This window comes from Polypterus senegalus, chromosome 8 (assembly GCF_016835505.1).
Source record: "Polypterus senegalus isolate Bchr_013 chromosome 8, ASM1683550v1, whole genome shotgun sequence".
Lineage (NCBI taxonomy): Eukaryota > Metazoa > Chordata > Cladistia > Polypteriformes > Polypteridae > Polypterus > Polypterus senegalus.
The window spans coordinates 67,386,546-67,413,767 of NC_053161.1; the positions used below are offsets into that span (position 1 = coordinate 67,386,546).

General features: G+C 38.6%; 1 protein-coding gene across 1 annotated transcript in view; it reads left to right on the forward strand.

The window, feature by feature from the left end:
• The window catches only part of tspan12 (tetraspanin 12), a 99,517-nt gene extending 90,421 nt beyond the window's left edge, over positions 1–9,096 (forward strand). The window contains exon 7 of the mRNA XM_039761210.1: positions 7,367–9,096. Within this exon, the coding sequence (XP_039617144.1) occupies positions 7,367–7,675 (309 nt within the window). The 3' untranslated portion in view covers positions 7,676–9,096. The remainder of the gene's footprint in view (positions 1–7,366) is intronic.
• Positions 9,097–27,222: the final 18,126 nt, after the last annotated feature.

A 27,222-nucleotide genomic window follows, 5' to 3' on the forward strand; every position in this document is an offset into this window, starting at 1 on the left:
AAAAATTGATGAAGTCTTGTCACACAGGATTTGGGTTTTGGTTGCCTCTAAGGAACCGTGTGGGAATTTTTTAAAGCTTTTTTCCCTTTAGAAGGGTTTTTTGCTTTTTTCGCCCGCACAAGAGCAAAAGTAGCTGGGTGTTTGGAAGTGCGCTTGGAAAAGTTATTTGTACTTGTTCTTTTTCTTGTTATCTGTATTTGAATTAGCATCGAGGCGGCAGGGTAGAAAGCAGCAGTAACTGATATCGGCATTTGTAAATAAATAACCGCGTCGTCGTAACAGCGATTCCTTAGTTTAAAGGAAAAGAAAAAAAGGCCGCGGCTGACTTCAAAGCAGTAAAAGGTGGAAACTCAGTAGTGCGCAGGTAAGCGGCCTGCGTTAAGACACCGTTCAGGCACAAGGAGCAGTAGGAGCAAATAAGGTAGTAAAGTTTTATTTATTTGTTTATTTTAGATTAAACAGTCCTTAGCGGTCCAGAGGCAGAACAGTTAAGTGGGCGACAGTGTATTGGTTCATTAATACGGGGGAATACAAACAGTGCGAGTGAAGAGCTTATAAGTAAGAAGAGCGCAAAGCTAGAAGAGACAGAGAAAAGTAAAGTTAACCTCATAGAAAGGCAGGCAGCTGAGAGGGAGAACAGTACAGGAGCTTAAGGGGGAAAAGGTGTAAAATATCTGTAGCAGATCTTAGTGTTACCATTTAAGTTAAGGAGCAGCTGAAAGAAGAAGAAATTTAATTTTAAGAAAAAAAAATATATATAGTTAAGGCAGCTTAGTAATCCCAAATCAAATTTTAATAATGAGGCCAGTGCAATGCAAGTCCTGTTGGATGTTGGACTTTTAGATGATGGTTTGGAAGAGCCAGTTGTCTATGAGGGCTACATCTGCAAGAGATGCCAGCTGATCCAGCACCTCGAGCTCAGGGTCGCTGAACTGGAGGAGGAGTTGGCTGACCTGCGTTGTAATAGAGAATTGGCGGACTTGGCCCAGGTGTCCTTTAGAGATAGTGTGCACCCCTAAGGTGGCGGGAGGAGATTCCAGACCAGACAGGTAGGAATAGGTGGGTCACGGTCGCAAGGCGTAAGGTAAAGGGTGCACACTGTCCGGGGGCATCAACCCCAGAATTAGAAGTGTCTAACCGTTATCATGTCCTGGCGGAGCTGGACGGTGACTCTGATAATTCTGAGGTGGTAGGCAGGGTTGAGGAGCCCCAACGGGCCACCTCAAAACCAGTTCCCAAAAAGAGAGAGGTAGTGATAGTTGGGGACTCAATCATTAGGGGGATTGAAGCGCAGGTGTGCTCCAGAGAGAGAGTCTCAGCGGTGTGTTGCCTTCCGGGAGCACAGGTGGGAGACCTCCTGGAAGGGTGGATAGGCTCTTGGCCAGAGCGGGTGGATCCAGTTGTCATTGTCCACGTTGGAACAAATGACATACATAAGGGTAGTCTGTCAGTTCTGCGATCCAAATTCAAAGAGTTAGGTACCAAGCTGAGGAGCAGAACTGACAAGGTAGTCTTCTCCGAAGTTCTGCCTGTGCCACGCCAGTCCAGGTAAGATTGAGGAGATTAGAAGGCTTAACGCGTGGCTCAAATCTTGGTGCAGGGTAGAAGGGTATAGGTTTATGGGGCATTGGGACTCCTTTTGGAACAGATGGGACCTGTTCCGCCGTGACGGGTTACATCTGAACCGGAGGGGCACCAATGTATTGGGGAGGCGTATGTGTAGGCTAGTCGAGGATTGTTTAAACTAGGGAATGGGGGCAGGGAGTTTAGGACAGGCCAGATTTAGATCTATACATGGAAGAACAAACAATGGTGTAGAAATAAAAATGCATAGTAATGTAAATTTTAAGCAAACACGTAAAGATAGAAGGATTAACACATTAAAAATAGCTTGCCTTAATGCTAGAAGTATCAAAAATAAGGTAAGTGAGTTGGAGTTGTATGTAGCAGAGCACAATTATGATATTATAGCAATAACGGAAACCTGGCTAAATAACAAAGATGGGGATGAGTGTAACATAGAGGGATACACATTTTTTAGGAAGGATAGACAGAACAGAAAAGGAGGTGGGGTTGCTGTTTATGCCAAACAGGAATTAAATGTAAGTCATCTTCAGTTGGATGATGAGCCCCATCTTAGTGAGGACATGTGGCTTCGCCTGGAAAATATTAGGGAAAAGGTCTCATTTTAGGAGTGTGTTATAGACCACCCAATTCAGACAGTAATTTCAACACACATCTTTTAGTAATATCAAAAGGCAAGTTTACAGGGGATATTATAGTCATGGGGACTTTAATTATCCAAATATTAACTGGGATAACCTTACAGATGGAGGAGCACAAGAGCAGGAGTTTTAGAAGTAATCGCGACTGTTTTTAACACAGCATGTTAAAGCACCAACAAGGGGTGAAGCCTATCTGGATTTAGTATTCTGTAATAATCAGGATAGAATTGAGGGTGTAGAGGTGATTGAACCACTAGGGTCAAGTGACCATAATGTAATACAATTCTCAGTATTTTGTAAGAGTACAGATGCAAAGACTAAAATTGTTAAGTTGAACTTTAGTAGGGCTAATTTTGAGCAGATGCGACAAAGTCTAAGTAGGATAGACTGGGATAAGCTTTTAAATGTGGAGACAGTCGAGGAGCAGTGGAACAGGTTTAAAATGTTTTACATGTAATGCAGGACAGATACATACCTAAATTTGGAAGTAATAGGAAACTAAAAAATCTCCACGATGGATTAATAAAGATTTAAAAAGAAGTTGCAAAGGAAAAACTGCTGTATAAGGCATATAAGACTAATGACTGCAAAGAGAACCGTAGCGTATGAGAACATGAGGGCAACCATTAAGAAGGATATCAGAGAGGCTAAAAGACAGTTGGAGAGGAATATAGCAGATAAGGCGAAAGAAGACCCCAAGAGATTCTTTCAGTATTTTAGTAGTAAAAGAACAGTTAAGGAGGAGGTCAAGTTCATCAGGAATAGTAAAGGGAATTAAAAGATACAGACAATGAAATAGCAGATGCCCTAAACTTACATTTTTCTGAGGTGTTTACAAGTGAGCAAGTGGATAACCTGCCAGAGGTAAACACAACTACTAAGGAGGTACTGAGGGATTTGGAAATTGTAGAGGGAGAAGTGCTGCTCAGATTAAATAAGATGAAATCAAACAAATCACCAGGCCCAGATAATATTTATCCTCGTGTTCTTAAGGAGGCTAGTGAGTACATATATAAACCCTTGACACATATTTTTAGGAAGTCACTGTGCACTGGAGAGATTCCAAAGGACTGGAAAATGGCAAATATCATCCCATTATATAAAAAGGGTGACAGGGCAGATCCAAGCAACTATAGGCCAGTAAGCTTAACAAGCATCACAGGAAAATTAATGGAAGGAATTATTAAGGATAAGATTGAGCAACACATGACAAGGACAGGAGTTATTCTGAACAGTCAGCATGGGTTCAGAAGGGGAGGTCGTGTTTTACTAACATGTTGGAATTCTATGAGGAGGCAACAAAAGGATACGATCAAAGTGGAGCTTATGATATTATTTATCTGGACTTTCAGAAAGCATTTGATAAGGTGCCACATGAGAGGTTGGGCATCAAGTTAAAAGAAGTGGGAATTCAGGGTGATGTTTTTAGATGGGTGCAGAATTGGCTCAGACACAGGAAGCAGAGGGTGATGGTGCGAGGAACCTCATCAGAACTGGCTGATGTTAAGAGTGGTGTTCCACAGGGGTCAGTGCTAGGGCCGCTGCTATTTTTAATATATATAAATGATTTAGATAGGAATATAAGTAACAAGCTGGTTAAGTTTGCAGATGATACCAAGATAGGTGGATTAGCAGATAATTTGGAATCCGTTATATCATTACAGAAGGACTTGGATAGCATACAGGCTTGGGCAGATTTGTGGCAGATGAAATTTAATGTCAGTAAATGTAAAGTATTACACATAGGAAGTAAAAATATTAGGTTTGAATACACAATGGGCGGTCGAAAAATCGAGAGTACACCTTATGAGAAGGATTTAGGAGTCATAGTGGACTCCAAGCTATCAACTTCCAAACAGTGTTCAGAAGCCATTAAGAAGGCTAACAGAATGTTAGGTTATATAGCACGATCTGTGGAGTACAAGTCCAAGGAGGTTATGCTCAACCTTTATAATGCACTGGTGAGGCCTCATCTTGAGTACTGTGTGCAGTTTTGGTCTCCAGGCTACAAAAGGACATAGCAGCACTAGAAAAGGTCCAGAGAAGAGCGACTAGGCTGATTCCAGGTCTACAGGGGTTGAATTATGAGGAAAGATTAAAAGAGCTGGGCCTTTACAGTTTAAGCAAAAGAAGATTAAGAGGTGACATGATTGAAGTGTTTAAAATTATGAAGGGAATTAGTACAGTGGATCGAGACTTGTATTTTAAAATGAGCTCATCAAGAACACGGGGACACAGTTGGAAACTTGTTAAGGGTAAATTTCGCACAAACATTAGGAAGTTTTTCTTTACACAAAGAACGATAGACACTTGGAATAAGTTACCAAGTAGTGTGGTAGACAGTAAGACGTTAGGGACTTTCAAAACTCGACTTGATGTTTTCTTGGAGGAAGCAAGTGGATAGGACTGGCGAGCTTTGTTGGGCTGAATGGCCTGTTCTCGTCTAGATTGTTCTAATTGTTCTAATTGCTGCAGGAGATATGGTTAAGGCTGGGTTTATACTTCACGTGACACGGATTCTCCTGCTACGCAAGCGTTTTACTGTTTATACTTGTGAACATACTTTATGTAAATCTGGAGGAATCCACCAGGTGGCATTGCGAGATATTATCACGGTGAGAACAGGTTCGGCTTCGCTGTGTTGTGAAATTTCTGCAACACCCATTAAATTCTGATGACACCTTGCCGCAATATCTAGAAAAGGATGTTTAATGATTAAATCCATCAATCCAGGGATGTGCCCATTCCAGCTAGCATTGGGCACGAGGCAGAAACAATCCCTAGACAGGGCATCATCTCATCACAAGGTAAATACAATCACTCACATACACCAGTGTCATTGTAGTTTTACCAAATCTGCATATCTTTAGAAGGAAATCGGAGCACACTGAGGAAACCCAGCAGGAAAACATGTAAACTCCAAGCAGGGAATACCAGCAACGTGACTCCCTGCGAGACAGCAGTGCTACCACCACGCCACCATGTGTCCCCAATGTGTGTAATTATTAACAGTATTCATTATTTAAACAAAATTAACGATTTATCTGTAAAATGTAACATACATACTTTAAAGCATTTCATCATGAAAGTGATATCAGGTATAAATCTTAGGATTCTAAATGTGCAGAGAGTTGGAATATCATACATTTAATGTGTTCTTTGTGGTGATCTATTGCCGCTTGCTGCTGCTATTAGGTCAGGAGGAAGTGCCAGAAGCTTGTAGCAATTAAAAACTGGCATTTACGACGGTCTTCTTTAATAATAAAGTAAACTACGAGGTTAAAGTGGACATTTCGAGGTTAAAGCCAAAATTTCCACTTTAATCACAAAATACACCTCTTCTCTGTGGCTGTACATTATGTTACTGTTGTGAAGTTGCAAAAAAAAAGACGGCATGAAAGATGGTATGTGGGACTTTTAAAATGTGTCATGTCATTACGATGAGGAATATGCGACGCTTAAATATAAAAGCACCACAAATGCATCTGTATGTCAGCATTTTGCTTCACCACATTGAACCACTCATCAAACATCGAAGGAAGCACATCGATTCCGTAGGATCCACACAGCAACTTATATCACACTACACCCACGTTAATTTCTGAGGACCTGCTCAGAGGACGCGTCAAATGAACACTGGGAACGCGTGGCAGCCATGATGCGTGCGCGTATCCGTTCTGAGCGTGAAGGTATAAACTAGCCCTTACACTGTTCAGTATAACTGGTGTATTCATAACAATTGCAGTTATTCTCATATAGTGCTCTACACTTTGGGACTTCCTGAATGAGGCACATTATCTGCATTGTGACGGAGCACGAGTTACGGTACTACAGCCATGTGGCGCACTTCTCTGAGGGTGATCCTGCTCACAGGATCCTCATTGTTGAGGACCCGAGCGGCTAGACCAGGCCAAGGGGATGCCCATGTAACACTTGGCTGCGATGGATGGATGGTCTTTTCCAGAGTGTGGGACTGGAGTTCTTGTCTGCCTGGGGGTTTGCTGACTAGGATCACAAGCTTTTTCCTTCTGTAACTGTACCAGTGCATGCTGCCCAATCTGACCTGACCTGCTCTGCAGTGAATGTAGATTTGGAGTTCTCATACTGTATATACAGTACAGTGTACTTACTATTATAATATGAAAGTACAGCATTCTTTTACCTGCTTATTCCACTCTGGGGTCTATCACGGCAGCACTAGGTTGGACATGAACTTGGACAGTTCATTGCAGGGTCCACTCACACTCACATGGGGCCAACTTGGAATCTGACTTCACATGCAGGACTTTGAATAGGCAGAAGGAAAAACCTTGGGATGCAAGATACTGTGTATAGTGAAGGCAAAGTACACAAATGGTAAAAATGTGTACCGTGACACATATTCTTAAAATAGTTACATACAATAACATAAATATTACGATTAAAGAGAAAAAAAGTTGTGTGTGTAAATATTAAAAAGAAATTCAGTAATATAAACTCCTGTGCAGCATTAAAATTTAGATGCGGCTAGCTGACAAAAAAGTGAAAAATAAAACTCCTGGTAATAGCAGTTCTTGAAAAAATAAATTCTTGGGGATCCACAATTCATTTATAGAGGCAAAGTAATAATTTTACTGACTTAGACTAACTGACCACTGACAACACTCTGCCTTGGATGGCAATCTCATTTGCTCCAACTATTTCCTTGACAGGGACAGCAGCTTGACAAAATACTGGCATCTGAAGAGTAGAAGACGGTTGACAATAGTTCATAACAAATTGTCGTGTTTATTTTATAGATTACCTGCCACATAAAGACTGTTTAAAGAAAAGGAAAATATATGAGCCTTGGGATATCATTGTTTTTATTGTCATGCATTTAAGACAATCTTAAGACAATTTTAAAAGACAATCTTGATAGTTGGGTTTAATTTATTTTTTTCAGTCTAACTTCTTTCATGTTGCCTGTAATATATAGAGAATTACAGTAAAAAAACAATTGGGCAAGGTTTCTGTGCACACTTAGTGCTCAGCTTGTATGTTCTTCGAGGTAGATCCCACTGCCCAATAGTAATGTTATAGCTTTTGCTATAAAATATTATATTCTGAGTGTCCATCTGTACATGTGATAAAGAGTGGATCTTTTATTTTTACTTTCACAGGGATGTGGGCCTAAAATGTTCAGCTTCATAAGAGGAACAAAGCAAGTCCAAGTCCTGCGTTTCCTGGGCATCTCGATAGGTGTCTCTCAAATCCTTGCTATGATTCTCACGGTGACTTTGCTTTGGGCTCTTTATTATGATAGAAGAGCTCAACAGATGGAGCAGATTATGCCGTTCAGTAGTGATGCTTCTCAACACCTGCCCTGCCATTCAACAGAACTGCTTAAACCCAGCCTATCAAGAACCTTTGAACACGGGATGGCTCCTAACAACTTCAGCACCCAGTTTGAAATGCAGCAGCTTTCATAGTGCAAAAACAGCTAAAGTTGTGTATTTTACATTTGCAAAAATGCATGGTTACCTGTGAAGGTTAGTAAACCTGATGATATTTCTGCTCTTGGAGTTATGTTTTAAAATTTGCAACCATCTGGTGATGAAAGTTCTGTTCTGGTAATTGCACCGTTATTTAAAAAAAATACAGAAACACTAATTAGAAACAACAAAATGATGAATTTTTATGCTTGTACCCATACATAATGATTATCAAATGCCCTTTTTGTAAATAATCCTAGGTGTTTAATAGCCTTTTTAACCTTTTTAAGTTCTAATATTTATTTTAACTGTGATTTTAAGTTTTACAAATGTGTGTATAGTTATTATATTGCATAATTATTTTGCGGTTATAACAGGCAGCACATTGATGTGAGTGCTACTGTAGCCATCTGACATTTCCTGGACTGCATTGCCTGCTAGGCTCTCTCTTTTATGAAGACTTTGCATGTTCTCTCTTTGTTCTGATGGATTTTTTCCACCTGTCTAAAACATGCTGGTTAGGGGATGTTGTCTGTGAATGTGTGGGTCCTGAATTTGAGCAGCATCCAGTACCAGGTGATCTCCTGCCTTATCAAGTTTTTTTTCATTAGCGGTTAAACGCAGGTTAAAGAAAACAAAGGAATGTACATCATGGCAATAACTGTGTTAGGTTTGACTGCTTCTGTAATTAAAATATCAATTGTTTTACTAATATTAGTAATTGTTAGAACTAGCAAGAGCCTGGTTATTTATTTGGCCAATTACTTTAAATATTAAGTGATATTTCACAAAAAAGAAGGACAATCACCCAGTATCTCTTTTTTTAAAACTGAAGTAGCATACAGTATGTGTGCACATTCATGACAACAGGCTGGCATTTTCATTCTGATGTGTTCCTACCTCGTGCCCTTTGTTCTTGAGATGAGCTCCAGCTTTCTGTGGATACAGACGGGATTTAAGAGGATCACAACGTGAATGAAGGAGATGCTGACAATCACTGTATACAATTCTGTTTGTAGCTCATTTTAGTGGGTTAGGTTTGGTCAGAAGGTTCTGGCACCTTATAAAATGACATTGTTCCTTATTTCCTGTATGAGATTTGCATAAATCATCAATTATAAAAAAATACTGTTTTGCTGGAACGTTAATTTAATATTAATTTTAATTTTATACAATGGAAAATGAAAGGAAGCACTTGAAACATTTCTTTGTATCGTGTGGTTTTCCTGTGCCATATTTCTTTTCCAATAAAATATCTTACAAATGCAAGGACTAATGCTACCTTAGTAAACAATCACAATAGGAAAGCAGAGAAAATTTATTTAAGTATCTTTATTTTGTATTTATTTTTTTGAATGTACTGTAAGTTTCATATAAAATGTTTTATTGTTTTGAGGGATATTTTGGTATGAAAAATTCATGTTGTGTACTTTTGATTGTATTTTCTAATAAGGATTGTTTTAAACATTGTATAATTATAATGTTAAAAAAATTAATAATTACATTTAAGACAATTAAATATTGTGAAAATCATCAAAGATATAATATTGTTCTTTATGCATATTGGTATCAAGGTATAGAATTGTTTTTAATTTTTTTTTTATGTCTTAGCTACTTTTAAGGTAATGAAGATTATACCAGCATATAAGGGTTCATGTTTTAAATGCAAAATTTGCATCCCATAATTTGTACTCCACTTCTCAGGGTGCAGTGAACTCAGTACAATACTGAGTCACAGATGAAAAACAAATGTCTTTGGTGTAAATAAGCTGAATGAGAATGTTTGTTGCTTTCTTACTTTCACAGTACCTTATTTTATCAGAGTAAATATTTAATCAATCATGTGGCATAACCTTGACTATTAAATACATTTTAAAAATGTAAATAAATATAATTTGCTAATTATCTGATATGGTATTTTTCGGCCCATTTTTAAAATGGTTTCTAATGTGTCAATGCTCAAGTTGTCAAATATCAGAGGAAGGAGATTGTAAGTATCTATCTATCTATCTATCTATCTATCTATCTATCTATCTATCTATCTATAGTATGATACATAAATCATTGAGATCTTATAAATTATATAACACTTTTTTTCTAATTGATACATTTATTAAATTGTTGTTCCCAACCCACTTATTCCAATTCATAGCTACTGTGGCTATAACATATGTGAACAATGAATGAAGCAGCCCTAGGCGGGGTATCAGTCCATTATAGTGCACACTCATTCATACCTAAGTAGTCACCCACACAGTCTAATCTCTTTATTTGCGATATGTCAGCAATAATCAGAAATTGTGTGGAAAACATATGTATATGTAATACATATCTAAATGATTTATCCATTTAGAATTTTGTAAGTTTCTTAATCAGTAAATATTTTATATGCATACATGTTTGATAGTAAACTTCACAGGCAAAGCATAAAGCAATTTTATCCATATTTCTGAGTGTCTAGTCTTTTTTATCATCTTTTTTATCATCATCTAACCTTAAAAGAGGCTTGGGGGTCACCTAGGTGCTTCATGACAAGTGAGACAAACACTCATGTTCTTCTTGGTTAGTGGTATTATCCTCGTTGCTGCTATCCAATGAAGTCCATCTTTGCCCATCATCTTTGTGACTGTTGAATCAGGAATACTAAACTTTCCTGATGAATGAGAAGCCTACAGTCCTTTGGATATTTTTTAGGAAATCATTATAATTTCTTGGATAATTTTTACATTGTAATCTTGCGGTTTTGTCATGCTGGCCTCACCTGTGAAGATTCTGTACTATGTGTGGGGACCTAATTGAGGTCTTCAGAATCCTCAAAGGCATTGATAAAGTAAATCCAGCAAATTCTTTCAGCTTCAGGGTGAATCACGTACTCGAGGACACCAGTGGAAATTAAGGGGAAGTGCATTTAAAACTGAAGGCAGGGAAGCACATCTTTATGCAAAGAGTTGTGGAACTCTGGAACAAACTACACAGACATGTAGTTGAAGCAGAAACCTTGACAACCTTTAAGTAAAATCTGGAACAGAAATTGGGACAATTTAACCGTTAGCTAAATAAACAAGCTTGAATGTTCTCCTCTCAAATGTCAGATTTCTTATATTCCATTCCAGATGTTTTGCATTTGTTTGTTCATCAGTGAAAAGAGAAATGTTTTATATGAAACTTTCTATTTCCTCATCTTGTTTTCATATTGCACAGTTCGGTTCTGTTTTTTAATAGTTATATGTAGTTTATTTAGTTTTAGATATAGTTTTTCACTATATTTTAAAATGCTAAGCTGAAGAAGCCGCTACCTATACAAAGAAAGGTTGACTTCAGAATTGAAAAGAGTTGTCACACGAAATGTTGTAACATTAAGAACAGCTTTGCCTGAAACTCTTATCCATCTTACAGAATATTTTCCACTAACATATAAATATTGTATGGTGGGCTGCACAGTGATACCACTCCTTAACAGTGCTGCCACACAGCTCCAGGAGACTGGGTTAGAGTCACAGCCTGGTCACTGTTTTGGGTTTGTATATTATCCTGCTGTTTGGGTAGGTGTTTCTCTAGGCACTCTGGTTTTCCTTTCACATTCCAAAGACGTGCTAGTTCAGTTAAATAATAACAACAGATTGTGAGTTAGTGGTCCTTGCAGCTGGCTGGCATCCTATTTAGTGTTGGTTCCTGCCTCGTGTCTGGTTCTGCTGGGCTAGGCTCTGGTCCCTGCAATACTGAAGGGGATTAAGTGGTTTAAAAGAGGGAGGGAATGATGGATGGATAATAAATTGTTGTATGGAGTATTGCAAGTTACTTAAATCACACTTGATGATGGGTAAACAGACAGACTTCCTTAATGGGATAAGCAGAGTGTAACTAGAGCAAAAGGTGTACATCTGGGAATCCGTGGCTTTTTCTATTCCTAAAGAATCAACATTTCTGCAGAGTTCTACATCAGTGTCTTATGATTTAAGTTGTGACAGCCTTATTTGTTTTACAAATATAAAAAATGTTTTAAATCCTAGTACTGACTGTATGCTGGCAGAGCAAGTTCTGGCTTGATTAGACATACAGTTTTAGAGTAGGTCCTTTGCATGATACATTTTCATTTGAATCATATATGAGCCAAACTAAGCATAGGCAGAAAATAAGCAGTCATGGAAATGTGTCACAGTAATTGGGGCTTTAACCTCAAAGCTCCAGGAGATATAACTCATTCACAGTAAGGAGGGTACTCATTGCACTTTGTCTGCAGAGATTTTAGTCTGGGTGCTCATATTTGCCTTTCTTTTAAATTAATTACTGGCTCCAAATTGACCTAGTGGAAGTGAGGTGTGGAATGAAATGGTCATCTTTCCAGTGCTGGCTTCTGTTTTGGCTTCTGATTGTTAAGTCTGCCAAAGGAAGGGTCAGATTTTTAGAATAACAGAGGTGACCAAGCGAATAGATGTCAAAAAATACCAGCCAAAAAAAGTTTGTAACCTTATCTAACATTAAGCCTAATGGCTAAAACAAAGCCAGAAAAGGGTCTAAAGCACTACCAATGAATAATAACAACCATCACACAACAAACTCATTAGGTTTATCTGCAAACCCAAATGTGTGTCCCCACGGTGTTGACATTTTATACTTTTGTGGTAATACCTCAGCACCTTGTACTTCTGAGGGTTGTGGTATACTGTAGCAGAACTATATGTGCAGAGGGTGCATACCTATAAATATCTGGTGTGTGCAGAGGGTGCAGATCTATAAATATCTGGGAGTGCAGCTGGATGACAAATTGGACTGGACTGCCAATACTGATGCTCTATGTAAGAAAGCTCAGAGCAGACTATACTTTCTGAGAAGGTTGGCATCCTTCAATATCTGCAGTAAGATGCTGCAGATGTTCTACCAGACGGTTGTGGCGAGTGCCCTCTTCTACGCGGTGGTGTGCTGGGGTGGCAGCATAAAGATGAAAGACGCCTCACGCCTGGACAAACTTGTTAAGAAGGCAGGCTCCATTGTAGGATTAAAGTTGGACAGTTTAACATCTGTGGCAGAGCGACGGGCACTAAGCAAACTCCTGTCAATCATGAAGAATCCACTGCATCCACTTAACAGTATCATCTCCAGACAGATGAGCAGCTTAAGCGACAGGCTGCTGTCACTGTCCTGTTCCACTGACAGACTAAAGAGATCGTTCCTCCCCCACACTATGCGACTCTTCAATTCCACCCGGGGGGTAAATGTGAACATTAATTTTATTTTAATTCTTTTCATTTTTATTACTATTTAATTTAATATTGTTTCTTTGTATCAGTATACTGCTGCTGGATTATGTGAATTTCCCCTTGGGATTAATAAAGTATCTATCTATCTATCTATCTATCTATCTATCTAGCAACTAATGCATAAAATCCAGAATCAAAAATGGTGTCGAAAAAAATTGCAAACTATTAGAAAATGATTTTCAATCAGAAAATCTATGCCAAAATTAGTTTCAATGACCCTAACAGAGTTCATATAAAATGAGAAAGTTAATTAAGACAAATCCAAATTATAATACTGATGCTCTTGGAATAGACTTTGGGCTCCTACTACTCTAATATGGAATTAGGCAATTCAAAAAATGGATCAATGCATGGTGCCATAGGGTAATGTCTCTAAAAGTACATTACATGAGGTGACATGACTGATACATCAAGTGTGGTTCAGTATCACATTGAACTGTACATCGGCCTGAAATCTTCCATCAACCAATCTGCTCTTTATGAGCTAAAAGGCAAGTTCAGTCTTAGGAGTTACGCTAGACTCACAGGAGGAAGTGGTACAAAAGAGGTTACTCAGAAAGCTGCTGACTATTCTGGACAGTGTCGGAGATGGCTGGGGTGGCGACCCAGCTGGGGCGCCTAGGAAGACCGGAGGAGGGCTTATGCCTTCAACAGACCATGTGGGGGCGACCGTCCTGGTTCCTTTGGGGGAAATGAAGAATGCTTATCCTCGTCATCCATTATCCAGCTGGAGCCAATCCAAACTGGGTGTTGCTAAGTGTGAAGGATATCCCTAATTTGTTTTAAATTTCAATTTCATCTTTAAATATAAAACAAACAAATCTGACATAGGGCTGTGGTATTAAGATTCAAATATTCATATTAAAAATATGCATTTATGTGAATGTAGCTTAAGTTTTCTTGATGCTCTATATACATTTGTGTCGTGTGCCTTTTTTAATATCTCTTTCCTTTTTTCTTGCACTACATCTGTGAAGTATGCAATGTTTATGACTATTGCACTGAAAACTGCAACCTTCAATTGAATGGGAAACTCAAAAGTGCAATCTGGTGCTAAATGAATACTTCACAGGTACAGCAAGTTCAGCCTCTGACTTTTTTTTCTTTTGTCTATTCTGTCATGGTGCATAAAATTTGAGACATCAAAAAATAATTGAATAATTGAAACATCAAATAGACACCTTTCTTCTCTTTGTGAGGTCCAAAATAAGTTCCTTATTCCTCATTCTTTGCTTTGAACTTCCATTTGAAAGCTCATTGGGTGTCAGCTCTCAGAGTCACAGGGCTTGTCCCAATGATTAAAGAGAAAATCAAACTCGTTTGATTCAGTTGCAAACTGGTTTGTTTGAGTTGATGGAAATGTCAGAGTACACAGCTTGGAATTGTGAGATAAAGCTGTGAATGCCCCTGACTCACTGAGATTATGTAAATGCAGTCTGCAACTGAAAATCACTGGAAAGTCATTTAATGTGACAGGACCTTTGGACGTAGACTGTGCATTAAGTGCTTGAAAGCTGAGGTAGCTAAATGAGTATTTTGGACATTAGAACAAACTAGACGAGACCAGGCCGTTCAGCCCAACAAAGCCTGCCAGTCCTTTCCATTTAATTCTCCTAAAATAAAATCAAGCTGAGTTTTGAGGGTCACTAAAGTCCTACTGTCTACACACTACTTGGAAACTTATATGGTTCTCTGTGTAAAGATAAACTTCCTAATGTTTGTGCGAAATTTACCCTTAACAAGTTTCCAACTGTGTCCCCGTGTTCTTGATGAACTCATTTTAAAATAATAGTCTCGATCCACTGTACTAATTCCCTTCATAATTTTAAGCACTTCAATCATGTCACCTCTTAATCTTATTTTGCTTTAACTGAAGAGGCTCAGCTCTTTTAATCTTTCCTCATAATTCAACCCCTGTAGACCTGGAATCTGCCTAGTCGCTCTTCTCTGGACCTTTTCTAGTGCTGCTATGTGCTTTTTGTAGCCTGGTGACCAAAACTCCACACAATTACCTCAAGATGAGGCCTCACCAGTGCATTATAAAGGTTGAGCATAACCCATTAAGAATTGTGACTTTAAATCTGTTATAATAACAAAAGGAAAATTAGAAATGCTGTACTGTCTACAAACATTAAAATGCTTGATGAGAAAATGTGAGATAACTTGTTTCATATTTGACTGAAGAAATCTGTAAAACTCACAAGTCACATGCAACTTGCTTACAGAGGAAAATCTATTCTTAAAATTATTTATTTAGAAATGTAACTTGTTTTTCTCTACTCCCTTTCTAAAATCTAGCTACATATGTAAATCTCCAGACATATTATGATGGGATGGCCAGCAGAAATTTGGAAAACCTGAGGTATCACCATTGAAAGAAAGTTTGGTGATTTAAGTAATTAACAACAACAAAAGATTAAATGTTGAGAGAGCTACAGAGAAGGACATACATCATAAAGTTTTGAAAACCTAAGGTGGGTTCAAAACTAAAACAAAGATTCAGTTCCCTTGGCCTGTCAGAGTATGACATGTCCTTTACTCCAGAAATGCAGAGGGATGCTCTTCTCATTTCGAACATATCAATAGAAATCCTTGCCTCCATTTTCAGAATGTACTTCTTTTAGGTCGGGATCACTTATGTTATATTTGCAATGGATGCTATTTCTGTCAGCTTGAAGCACTTTTAAACTGTGTCCACTGATTTTAGAGTTGTATGAAATTGACAAAGGTCAAAATATACCTTCAGTATAACCAGGACGGCTGGTTGGAGAGGCTGGATTAATAGTTGCTTATTTAAGCCGCAGGGTGCACCATATGTGAGCCTGATATTTTATGTTCCAGAGGTTGATGCCTTGTGAGTACAACATAAGGTGAATTCTACTTTTGCAAGATAACTTGGAGAAATAATTTAAACCTAAGTAAGCTTAAGATATGAGCTCATTAAAGATTCACATTACAAATCATTGATAATACAGAGGAAAGCAAGTGAGTCAATCACTAAAAAAAATAGAGAAATAACTGCCTTACCCTCTTCCTCTGCTAAATAAGGTGATGTATTTTGGGTCCTTTAAAAACTAATGACTTGTTTCCTGGGTGCACCTATTCACCCATCTCTAGTTCATACTGAATAGCAGCTCCAGTAACCTGTGTTCATTTACCAGCATGGATTTCATTCATTTCTCTCGTCCCTGAAACTCTGTTTTTATGCCAGGGAGATGTTCAAGTTCAGTTTTGTGCACTACAATACACTTCTCCTGGGTTGTCCAAGATGCTGCAAATCCAGTGCAGTGTAAATCAATGTTGCATAAAAATAAAATGTGAATATTTGAAAGATGGGAATGCTTTTAATAGACATGGCATGTAATGTAGAGACCATTACTGTACATATAAGGCTGCACGCTGTAGTTTAAGCATAACGTCCTTGACTTGCACCCAGCAAAGTGTGGTAGTCAGTGATTCCTGGCCAGTTCAACAGAAGGAGAGCTGCAAAGAACTTTTAGATAACTGTGACCAGTAGGGCTTGAATGCTCACAAAGGAGTAGTGGCTTTATTTTATTACTAAACATGCAGAAAGATAGCACAATTGGACAATCTGTTAGAATTTCTTAATGCTTTTTCAACTGTAAAATGTTATTCAGATACTCATTGGCACTGAATGATGAAAACACAGAAGCAATGTCTTATTTTTCTGCAGAAATGATAGGAAATGGGATATCACTGGATACTGAGCTGTATCTAAATGCACTTTTTTATTTCTTTTTTTGTTTTTTGGTTGTTTATTGTTATTGATATATCCTTCCATAGTACCAACTGTAATAAATGATGTATATGTATATATTTTGGTGGATGGTTGGGGTCCTTGCCCAGCCAGAATGCCTACACGCTGGGAGGACTGGGGGAGCCAGCCTATCCAGTGCGTTTCCTCCACCGGAGTGCTAGATGGCAGCCCCCTGGGTTGCAGCAGTGCCTTGGACTCCCAAAGGGTTTCATGGGAGTTAGAGTTTGGTGCAGCCCTGCTGGGATCCGTGGGTGCCGCCAGGAAGTACTATAACTGCTGTTGAGCCCTACAGAGCAGCTCTTCCGCCGCACCTGGAAGTGTTGCCAGAAATAGGTTGTCAAGGACCTGGAGCACTTCTGGGTGCAATACAAAAGGAGCCAGCAGCCACTACTTCGGGAGCCAGAGTCGGGAGAAGGGAGATGAAGCTTGCCTGGAGGAGTGGAAGAGAAAAAAGGAATAAGAGGAAAAGAATTGTGTTTTGCTATGTGCTGGGGACTGTGTTTGGCTTATAGGAAATGGAGGAAGATGTTTACCACAAGAGAAAAAAGAAAATAAATATTGTGTGTGCTTTGAAGTTGTGTCCTATGCCTGTCTGTGTCGGGGTTAGCCTTTACAATATTTATATATATATATATATATATATATATATATATATATATATATATATATATATATATATATATATATATATATATTTAATTTACATGATTTAAACAAGATCTACTTTTCCTATAAACAATGTCTTCCATGTTGCCATAAACATCCTAAAGAAAAACAAAATATGTAGTTTTCATCTACAAGGTTTCCAGTGAAAGCATGCAGGTTTTTTTATACCATTTTCTTTATTTATCAGGACATTATTATGTTGGTATTGTGTTATGTGAACAAGTATGATAAAGGAACATCATTAAAAAAGAGACATTAGTAAAGAAACTCAGGAAAATACACAGAAGAAATACATTTCATTTACAGTACAGATGCACTATACACAGATCAACAAAAAATATTTCACAATCAAAAACAGTAAAAATGGTCATCTACCTAAACAGTGAAACATTGTGTCCTAAAAATATGGGGTTTATTTTAATACAAAGAAAAGGGATAGAAAAAGCCATTTTAAGCAATTTATGAAAAGCTTTACTACTCTTAGACCATATAAAATGCATGGGCCAAAGCATTTGATGGGTAATTTTGAGAACTGAGCTGTGTCACAATCAGGGGAATAGGAAGGGGTGGCAATTTTTCATCTTATTTGACTGGAAAACATTAAACAGATTCTCAATCACTGTTATCATTTTGTGTTTGGTTAGTAGAATTGTTAAACAGCCAACTGAATATATTTATTTAAAAAAATATATATATATATATATATATTAAATATTTTCAGCATTGTCTGTGGTGGGCTGGCACCCTGCCCAAGGTTTATTTCCTGCCTTGCACCCTGTGTTGGCTGGGATTGGCTCCAGCAGACCCCCGTGACCCTATAGTTAGGATATAGCAGGTTGGATAATGGATGGATGGATTTTCAGCATTGTATATGCTCAGCATGATTATATGATGGTGAACCTCATTTCTTCCACTATTTGTTACTTCAGAATTCATTATTATTTTGCCCTTCTCTTAGATCTGTGTAAAATAAGAAGAGCAAGGAGTTTAGTTTATATGCATTTTCTCAGCAACACACTGATATTTGATTAAAACATGGTAAGTTGTGTAATAGGAATGCTTGAGCTCTTGGGCTAGCCAATGAATCCAAGTTCAGACCCAGAAGCCTGAGAACAGCTAGTTCATGCATCTGTTTTCATAGCTACATTTTCTATACCCAATGTAGCAAGGAACCAAAATCAGCCTCAGCTGAGGGGTCCAGTCCCAGGCTGCATACCAATGTACAGGCACCACTTAACCTTACAGTCTTTGGATTGCAAGAGCAAACATACAATAAGAGATTAACAATATGAAGACTCCAACTAAGAATCAAAAATGCTCTCTAATCACAATGAGGCAGCAATCTTTGAAACATATGAAACCTTCATGTTGATCCATCAATTTTCATTTAATACACCTCCATCTTTACAGTGCACATGACCCCTCTCTATGCACATCCTCTCTACTACTCTTTAACACTCAGCCTTGTCTTGCTTCACTTACTGCAGTAATAAAGAATTACAGAGCCAAATCAGCCAGATCAGTGACTACCTACACAATAAATTCAACAGTGCAAAACATCCAGTTACACCCTATCTATCTATCTATCTATCTATCTATCTATCTACATTTCAACTGTAAGTTTAAAAACAGTGACTTTCCCATGTAGATGGTTAATTTAAATTTGCAATATTCCCTTTCAACAGTGCCATATGACTGTTGATGATTACAAAGGATCTGGACCGTAATGAAGGTTTCATTCAAAAACATAACTAATTTTCTGCTGTTATAGCTGTCTTCTTAAAGACAAGTGCCCACTCCTGTAATTTAATCTCATATTCCAATACTGAAAAAGCAATCCCTTGGTTACACCTTAAAAACATCAAGCTGCAAAATGGTAGAGTTGCATAGATGGCCTATACATTTGAATTGTAGAAAATTTCCCGAAAATATTGTAAACTGTTTTGAAGAAAGGATTCTTTCCATGAATGGTAAATAAAAAATTGCATTTAATTATGTTGTCTTTTTTTATCCATCCATCCATTTTCCAACCCACTGAATCCAAACACAGGGTCATGGGGGTCTGCTGGAGCCAATCCCAGCCAATAAAGCAGGAAATAAACCCGGGCAGAGTGCCAACCCACCGCAAGACACACACAAACATCAAGCACACACTAGGGCCAATTTAGAATCCACCTAACCTGCATGTCTTAGGACTATAGGAGGAAACCCACGCAGACACAGGGAGAACATGCAAACTCCACGGAGGGAGGACCCAGGAAGCAAACCCAGGTCTCCTAACTGTGAAGCAGCAGCACTACCACTGCGCCATCGTGCTACCTGTCTTATTTTATAAAAAAAAATATATATAACATAATGGGCGGCAGGTTAGGTGGATTGGCGATTCTAAATTGGCCCTAGTGTGTGCATGGTGTGTGGGTGTGTTTGTGTGTGTCCTGCAGTGGGTTGGCATCCTGCTCAGGATTGGTTCCTGCCTTGTGCCCTGTGTTGGCTGTGATTGGCTCCAGCAGACCCCTATGACCATGACCCTGTATTCGGATTCAGTGGGTTGGAAAATGGATGGATGGATATATAATATAGACTATGTATTGTGACCCATTGGACAGAATTACACAAGCCACTTCAAAATGTTGGGGCACCAACTGGGTGTCCCTATTTAACTGATATAAAGTAAGAAATAAGAACCGTACTTGATGGCACTAATGGCAGAAAATCACAGCATGTTGGCCAAGTCAACAAAAAAGAGTTCCTCTTATTAAGGGACAGCTTTTTCGAAGAAGCTTACAACAGGCCCAGTTCAAGTCAGACAACCGAACACAGCAGACATTGGGTTTTTATAGAGTCCAAACCAAAGTGCCAGGCCAGTTCTGAGTTCTGCATTTGGGCCATTTGCCTGGTGGTTTCTCAGGGCTGCAGGTGGAAAGCGGGAGATTGTTAGCGTGAGTGCCCCATCCCATCCCACTGTGGTACCACTTATCCCAGCAGTTACAGGAAGGTTACGCAAGACAATGCGTTTATGCTTTTTTCCACATTTAGAAAGGTTAATATATTTGTCTACAGTTTTGATTTAAGCCTGAGCTGTGGCAGTGTCCTTCTTTCTTTTTAACTTTCAATGGGAACAAGGCATGGAGTAAAATTTGTAACTGTATCTTTATATTGTTTATTGTGAACTGTAATGGTAGTTGCCTTGTAATGGCACTCATTAAAAAATTACACTCTGAAACTGGGTTGTTGGGCAAGAGTAGGGGGTGTTTTGGGACTGAGCCTGAAGTATATCTTGGCAGCACTGGTTTCAAGGCCGGAATCTGCACTAAATAGGGTGACACTTGATCACAAACGCACTCAAACACACACCTACTGTATACTCACACTAGAGCAATTTGAATTCACCAATCAAACATGCACTCTTTGGGATGTTGAGAGATAAGTAGAATACCTGGGGGAAATCAAACCCACTATACTGGATATATACTGTAGTCAGTGCCCTCCATAGATTATAGCATAGTGGTTTATTCCTGCTGTAGGTGATTAAGAGCCTTGGTCAGGATCACACAGAGAATTGGCGGGAGGGCTGATCTGGCACCCGTGCACATTACAAAAATGCTAGTCAGTAGGCCACACATTAAAGAGCAATCTAACATCATCAAGTGAATCAAATTACTGTCACACCATGTATATATCTTCTTATGGCCCTGACTAAAAAGCCTTCAACACAAACAAAATTGGACAAAGTTGTACATTCCTTTTTCTGAAGAGCTAATTTTTTTCACAAGACTTGCCAGAACACTTATTCTTACGCTGTTGCTTGCTACATCCTGTACATCAGAAAACCTTTGCACCAATCTGTGCACAAAAGCCATGTTCCCAGTTCTTCATTAGTCTACTGTACTCTAAACAATCAAATAGTAGAGTATGCCATTTCAGTTCCAAACAAGTAAAAGGTGCTCTACTTATCAGTCAATCCATTTCTCATGGTTTAATGATTGTGTATGGTAATATTGTGTTATTCCTGCAAATAAAGGCCCCAGCATGTGGCAACAGATTTCATTACATTTCACAAACACCATCTAACGAGTGAGACATGTGTGGAAAAATAATGAATAGTTTGATCAGTTTGATCAATCTGGTATACATGATAAAGCCACGCAGAACCTGTCTTGTCTATAATGCAAGTGCAACTTCTTGTTTCTCCTAATGAACAAAAAACCACAAGTGACCAACTGATGAACTTAAAGGATGTGCTAAATGCTGATCCAAGCAAAATGTTGTAAGATGTAATGGTTTGAAATTCTTGTGCAACCAAAGTCATAAGACAAAGGCCCTATAAAAGATTTGGGATACCGACCCTCGAGCAGGCGAAGGGCAGGTGTCCTAGGACTGTTCTTCTCTGTCATTTTACCTTTGCCTGGTGTGTATTAATAAAAGATTTTTTACTAACTTTAATTATATCTCTCTGTCTTCAGTCACAAGAAACGATACCACAGAAAAAGTGTAGACACGTGCTTTTGAAAATACACAGTAAAGATATTACAAGCTAAACTAAATGTAACATAGCAAAACATCAGTAGTTTGACTAAATTGAAATGGAAGTAATTTTTGTTAATAGTTTAACTGTTTGACATTGTGTGATGCATGATTTCCATTTCATCATATATGCAGAAACATACATGCATACACACACACACACATATATTTATACAGTATATATATATATATATACTATATACATATGTATATGTGTGCGTGTGTTATTTTTTAACATATTTCATATTTCATGTAGGTAGTTGCTTCATATTACATTGCAAGTTCCTTTTTATTCAGTCAGTCAATATTTGTTTTAAAAAGCACTGTGTTACAAAGACAAAAAACAACAATTATCTTCCTAAGAAGACATTACAATAGATCTTTAATAATCCAAAAGAGAAATTTACTTGAAGTGCACACAAAAATCACAAAAAGCAAATGAATCACCCATCCAAATACCCATCTTTATTTAATGTAAATCCTTTCACTGCAAGCACTGTCAACATGTGTTGTACAAATCAATTAATTCTACATAAAGTCTGAATGTTTTCTACAACTAAAACAAGCATAAGTGGGCTTGACGGAATCCTCTGTAGGCTCCTGGTATGTCTTTTTGGAATCTTATTAAGTGGACACTATTAACATGCTTATCACGTCACTCCTTGTGACCTCTTGAGGATGCCTGTCATTCTGTCTTCCAGTGAGGTAATGGAATTAGAAGGAAATGTGTCCTTTTCAGAGAAAACTGAAATGCATGTTAAGTAAAAGTACTAGTGTTTAAACTAGTTTTACAGAATGATGTCAGAGGTCACACTATTGTTTAACAGCAATCTGAATGCCCACTGGAGATAACTTTGCAGGTGGCATTGGCAATGGAAATCATTTTTGAACACTCTACTTCTAAATACAGACATGAATAATAGGTCACCAAAGTTAAATTACAGAGCCATATTCCCAAGTGACACAGTTATTCTTAAATGATTGACAGCTTGAGTGCAAACATTCCTTCAGTTGACATTGGGAAGCAATGCTACTACATAATTTTTCTTAGTTTTTTTTTCAATGAAAGTATATGATATAGCAGCTGATAGCTTCAGTTATATACTTTCACAAGCAGATATGGACAAAAAAGGCATTATTACTGTTAATAAATAATAATAGATAAGAACCTGGACACAAATAGAAGAACATACAAAGGCTTGGACCGCAATAGAAGTAAAATCCTGCAGTACTTCTTTGTATTCCTTGCTCTGCGCTCCAATAAACACACGTCATCGGCAATACACTAATAACCCAATTGTGCTCCACTCACTTAGAATCTGGAACCAATGTAGAAAGCATTTTAAGACGGAGAAGCTTCTATCTGTGGCACCCCTGCAAGAGAACCACCTCTTTCAACCTTCACAAACATATGCAGTTTTTAATATCTGGAAAAAATTTGGATGTAACTTGCTTAGAGATCTTTATATAGACAACGTCTTTGCATTCTATGAACAATTACATTCCAAATTTAACATTCCAGCTACACATTTCTTTCACTATCTTCAAATCAGGAACTTTGTTAAACAGAACCTTCCAGATTTTCCTCATCTTGCACCCTCACCCATACTGGAAAAAATATTGCTCAATCTCAAGGATTTAGACTCCATCTCTACAATATATAAAATCATTTTACAATCCCTTCCTTTCAAAAATCCAAGAGGACACTGGGAAAAAGATCTCTCAATTAATATATCAGAAAAGGAGTGTAAAGTAGCAATGCAGAGAATTCACTTGAGCTCCATATGCAAAAGCATACAATTATACAACTCAAAATTATATATCGAGCACATCTGTCTCGACTAAAACTCTCCAAAATGTTTCCAGGACATGATCCAACCTGCGAACGTTGCAACCAAGTTCCAGCCTCACTGGGTCACATGTTCTGGGCCTGCTCCAAATTAACATTATTCTGGACAATAATTTTTAATTACCTCTCAGACAGTCTTGGACTCACAATCCCTCCTAACCCATTAACAGCTGTGTTTGGGGTTCTTCCAGAGGGTCTTAAGGTGGAGAAAGACAAACAAATTGTGATTGCATTCACTACACTGTTGGCACGCAGACTTATTCTGATAAACTGGAAGAACCCAAACTCTCCTCTTTTAAGTCAGTGGGAAACTGATGTGTTATATTATTTGAAATTGGAAAAAATCAAATACTCAGTTAGAGGATCTGTACAGACTTTTTTCAAAACATGGCAGGATCTAATCGGTAATATTTTAAAATAAGTTTATAAAGCACAGAGAATTTATTAATTTAGGTATGTTTACAAGCCTTAAATTTTACGCCGTTTGGCTTGCTCTCTCTCTCAGGGGTGGGGATCGATCTGTTCTAAACTCAATTTTTCTTTTTGTAAAAACTTGATTGCTTTGTATGGATTGTAATAAAATCAATAAAAATAAAAATAAATAAATAAATAATAATAGCCAAATGTGAATGTATCATACAGCATATGTATGCATAAACATTATTGCATGTAAGGAAAAAATGCTAAATAATGTAATTTAAAAGATTATACTTGTGTATATATTGTGGCTGGGGGTGGTACTCAGCTGGGACGCCCAGGAGGACCGGAGGAGGGCTTGTGCCTCCTCCAGACCATGAGGGGGCAACCGCCCTGGTTATGTTGGGGGCCACGGGTAGAGGGCTTGGAAGCCCAACCCTGTAGGGGCCCGTGGTCACCGCCAGGGGGTGCCCCAATGCCTTGGAAGCCCTGGACCTCACCACTTTCGCCACACCAGGAAGTGCTGGGGGGAAGAGGATCAGGGACACCCAGAGGGCTTCTGGCTACACAGCTGGTACTTCCGCCACACGGGGTGTGTCGGTGGAGGCTCCTCAGGAAGCACCTGGGGCCCATCCGGGGTGCATAAAAGGGGCTGGAGTCAGGTGGAAGTGGACGAAGCTCGGAGGAGAGGAGTAGAGGCGGTCTGAAAATTGTGAGAGGCATTGTGTGTTGGCCAAGACTTAAAGGGGTGATTGGTGCTGAGGTGCTGGGTTTGTGCACTGTAAATAAGACTGTAAATAAACGTGTGTGGTGAAACAACATGTCTGCCTGTCTGTGTCCAGGCTGTACCCCACAATATATATATTATATAAAAAAATCCTGGGTTGAGATGAGATTTTTTAGTCTGGGATGAGACATGACTTTTTCAGAGAAATACTTTCACACCCTGTGAGACAAGACTTTGTGCCAAGAGATTTAACCACGACTGGGGCCGGAAATAAAAGACAAAGAGTAGGACAGCTGCTGTACAAGCTTTTAAATGTTTGAAGTGCCATGTGAGATGCAAAAAAAAAAAAACTATATTTTTTTCATTTGTATCACCATTTAAGAGGGGATTTCAGAGGAGCGACAGTGTCTCCTTGGGGTGTGCTCAGCTCAGCTCAGCTCAGAGACATGAAGTGGATGGCATGTAGCGCAAGCCAGAGGGGTTGGCAAGTGAAGTGAGCAGGGGTGTACCTCCTGGTATTCATATATACCTCATATATTTAGGTAGCAGAACACCAAGTGTAAATAGTGCAAGACAGCCTATAATTTGACTAAGAAAAATAATATTCTCATAGTTTAGTGTTGCACTCTACAGGGTTTGCCAAAAAAATACAGTGTCTTTCTGGCCTTGAAACTTTATCGATGCTTTCATGACTTTGGAAATGTTTTTCTGACTAGAACTCACCCAAGAAGGAGCATTAAAAACCTATTTCCATGGAGTGTATAGTTTTAGGGTGAATTGGGATAAGAGTCCACTGATGAGAGAAAGAGAGAGCAGAATTGTGAATGAAAGAAAGAGATTGGAGATGAAGACCAACATGCGATTGTGCGATTTTGAAGTGAGGAGGTGACTGAGCCTTCCTGCCTTTTGGATAGTGGCTCAAGACCCATTTAGGAACCCACAGAGAGTGAGCAAGATTTATCATGTCGTCTGTTTAGCTTGTGGTTTTCAGTATCCTCAAATTCCTATGTTTTCAAAATAAATCAACCACTTTTTTCCACTTTTCATAGTCTGTAAGACACCCTAGATTTTTTTTCTGTAATTGTATTTTTGGTGGTTTTTTTTTTGACTTTTTCATTAATGTATCAGTAGAAAAGAGACAACTTTGGATTTGCAAACATTAATAGTAAAGAAAATACATGCTGCAGAAAAATTTGGTTTAAAAAGGAACATATTAAATAATAAACTTCAAATCATCAGTTCTTACACCATGCCTGAAGTTAGCATAGAAGACACAAGGTGGTCATCCTGCATTAGCACAGTCTCTCCCAAGCGGAAACACCATGGCAGATAGTTACAAGGTCTTCTGTCAAAGCCTTTTAGAAGAAACACAAGGAAACAGGCAAGCTTGAAGACTAGAAACACAGCAATTGGCCAAGGAAGCTAAGTACAACAGACGATAGATACAGCGTAGTACTGATGTTCCAAGAACTTCAGCAATGCTATCAGCTCTGACCTCACAGAAGCCACTAGAATCAAAGAGTAGCCTTCTATAGCCCTGAAGACTGTTTTCAGAATTAGTCAACATGAAGAAGCTGCTGCCAAAAAGCTTCTCAAAATGGAAAAAAAATTAGAGACTCATCTACACAAAAAATATGAGGACTGAAGTTCTGAACAACAGCATGTGCCCTGGACTGATGAGTCAAACTTTGACATTTTTGTCTTAGACAACAAACATTTCTTTCAATAAATGAGCTGAAAGTTGTTATATGGGGGGTTGTCAGCAGCCAACAGTGAATTAAGTGGAGGTTCCCTGCACGGTTGGAGGTAATCTGGTCAGAATTAATTAATGGTATTGTCAGTGCTGAGAAGTGTAAGCAGATTCTGGTCCAACAACTCAATACCACTAGGGATGCATCTGATCATGGTAACAGCTTCAATATACAGCAGGGCAGTGACTGCAAACACAAAACCAAGATTTAAATGGCAAACTGGACTGGTCTGACAACACGCAGTGAAGGGCCAGAGCAGACTGTATTTCTTTAGGAGACTCAGGTCTTTTTATTTATGCAGGAAGCTGCTGGAAATGTTGTATCAGTCTATAGTAGCCAGTGTATTGTTCTATGCTGCAGTCTCCTGGAGAAAAAATTTGAGCTCAAAAGATGCACAATGCCTGAACAAAATTATTAAGAAAGCCCGGTGAACCCTGAAAGTTGTTGTGGGAAAGAAGATCCCTCCATGGTTTGCTCTCTTGAAGTGCTTTTAGTCACAGTCTCATACCTCCATGTTGTGCCATAAAGCAGCTCTGGGGGTCTTTTCTGCCCAACGCTATCAGTCAATTCAATG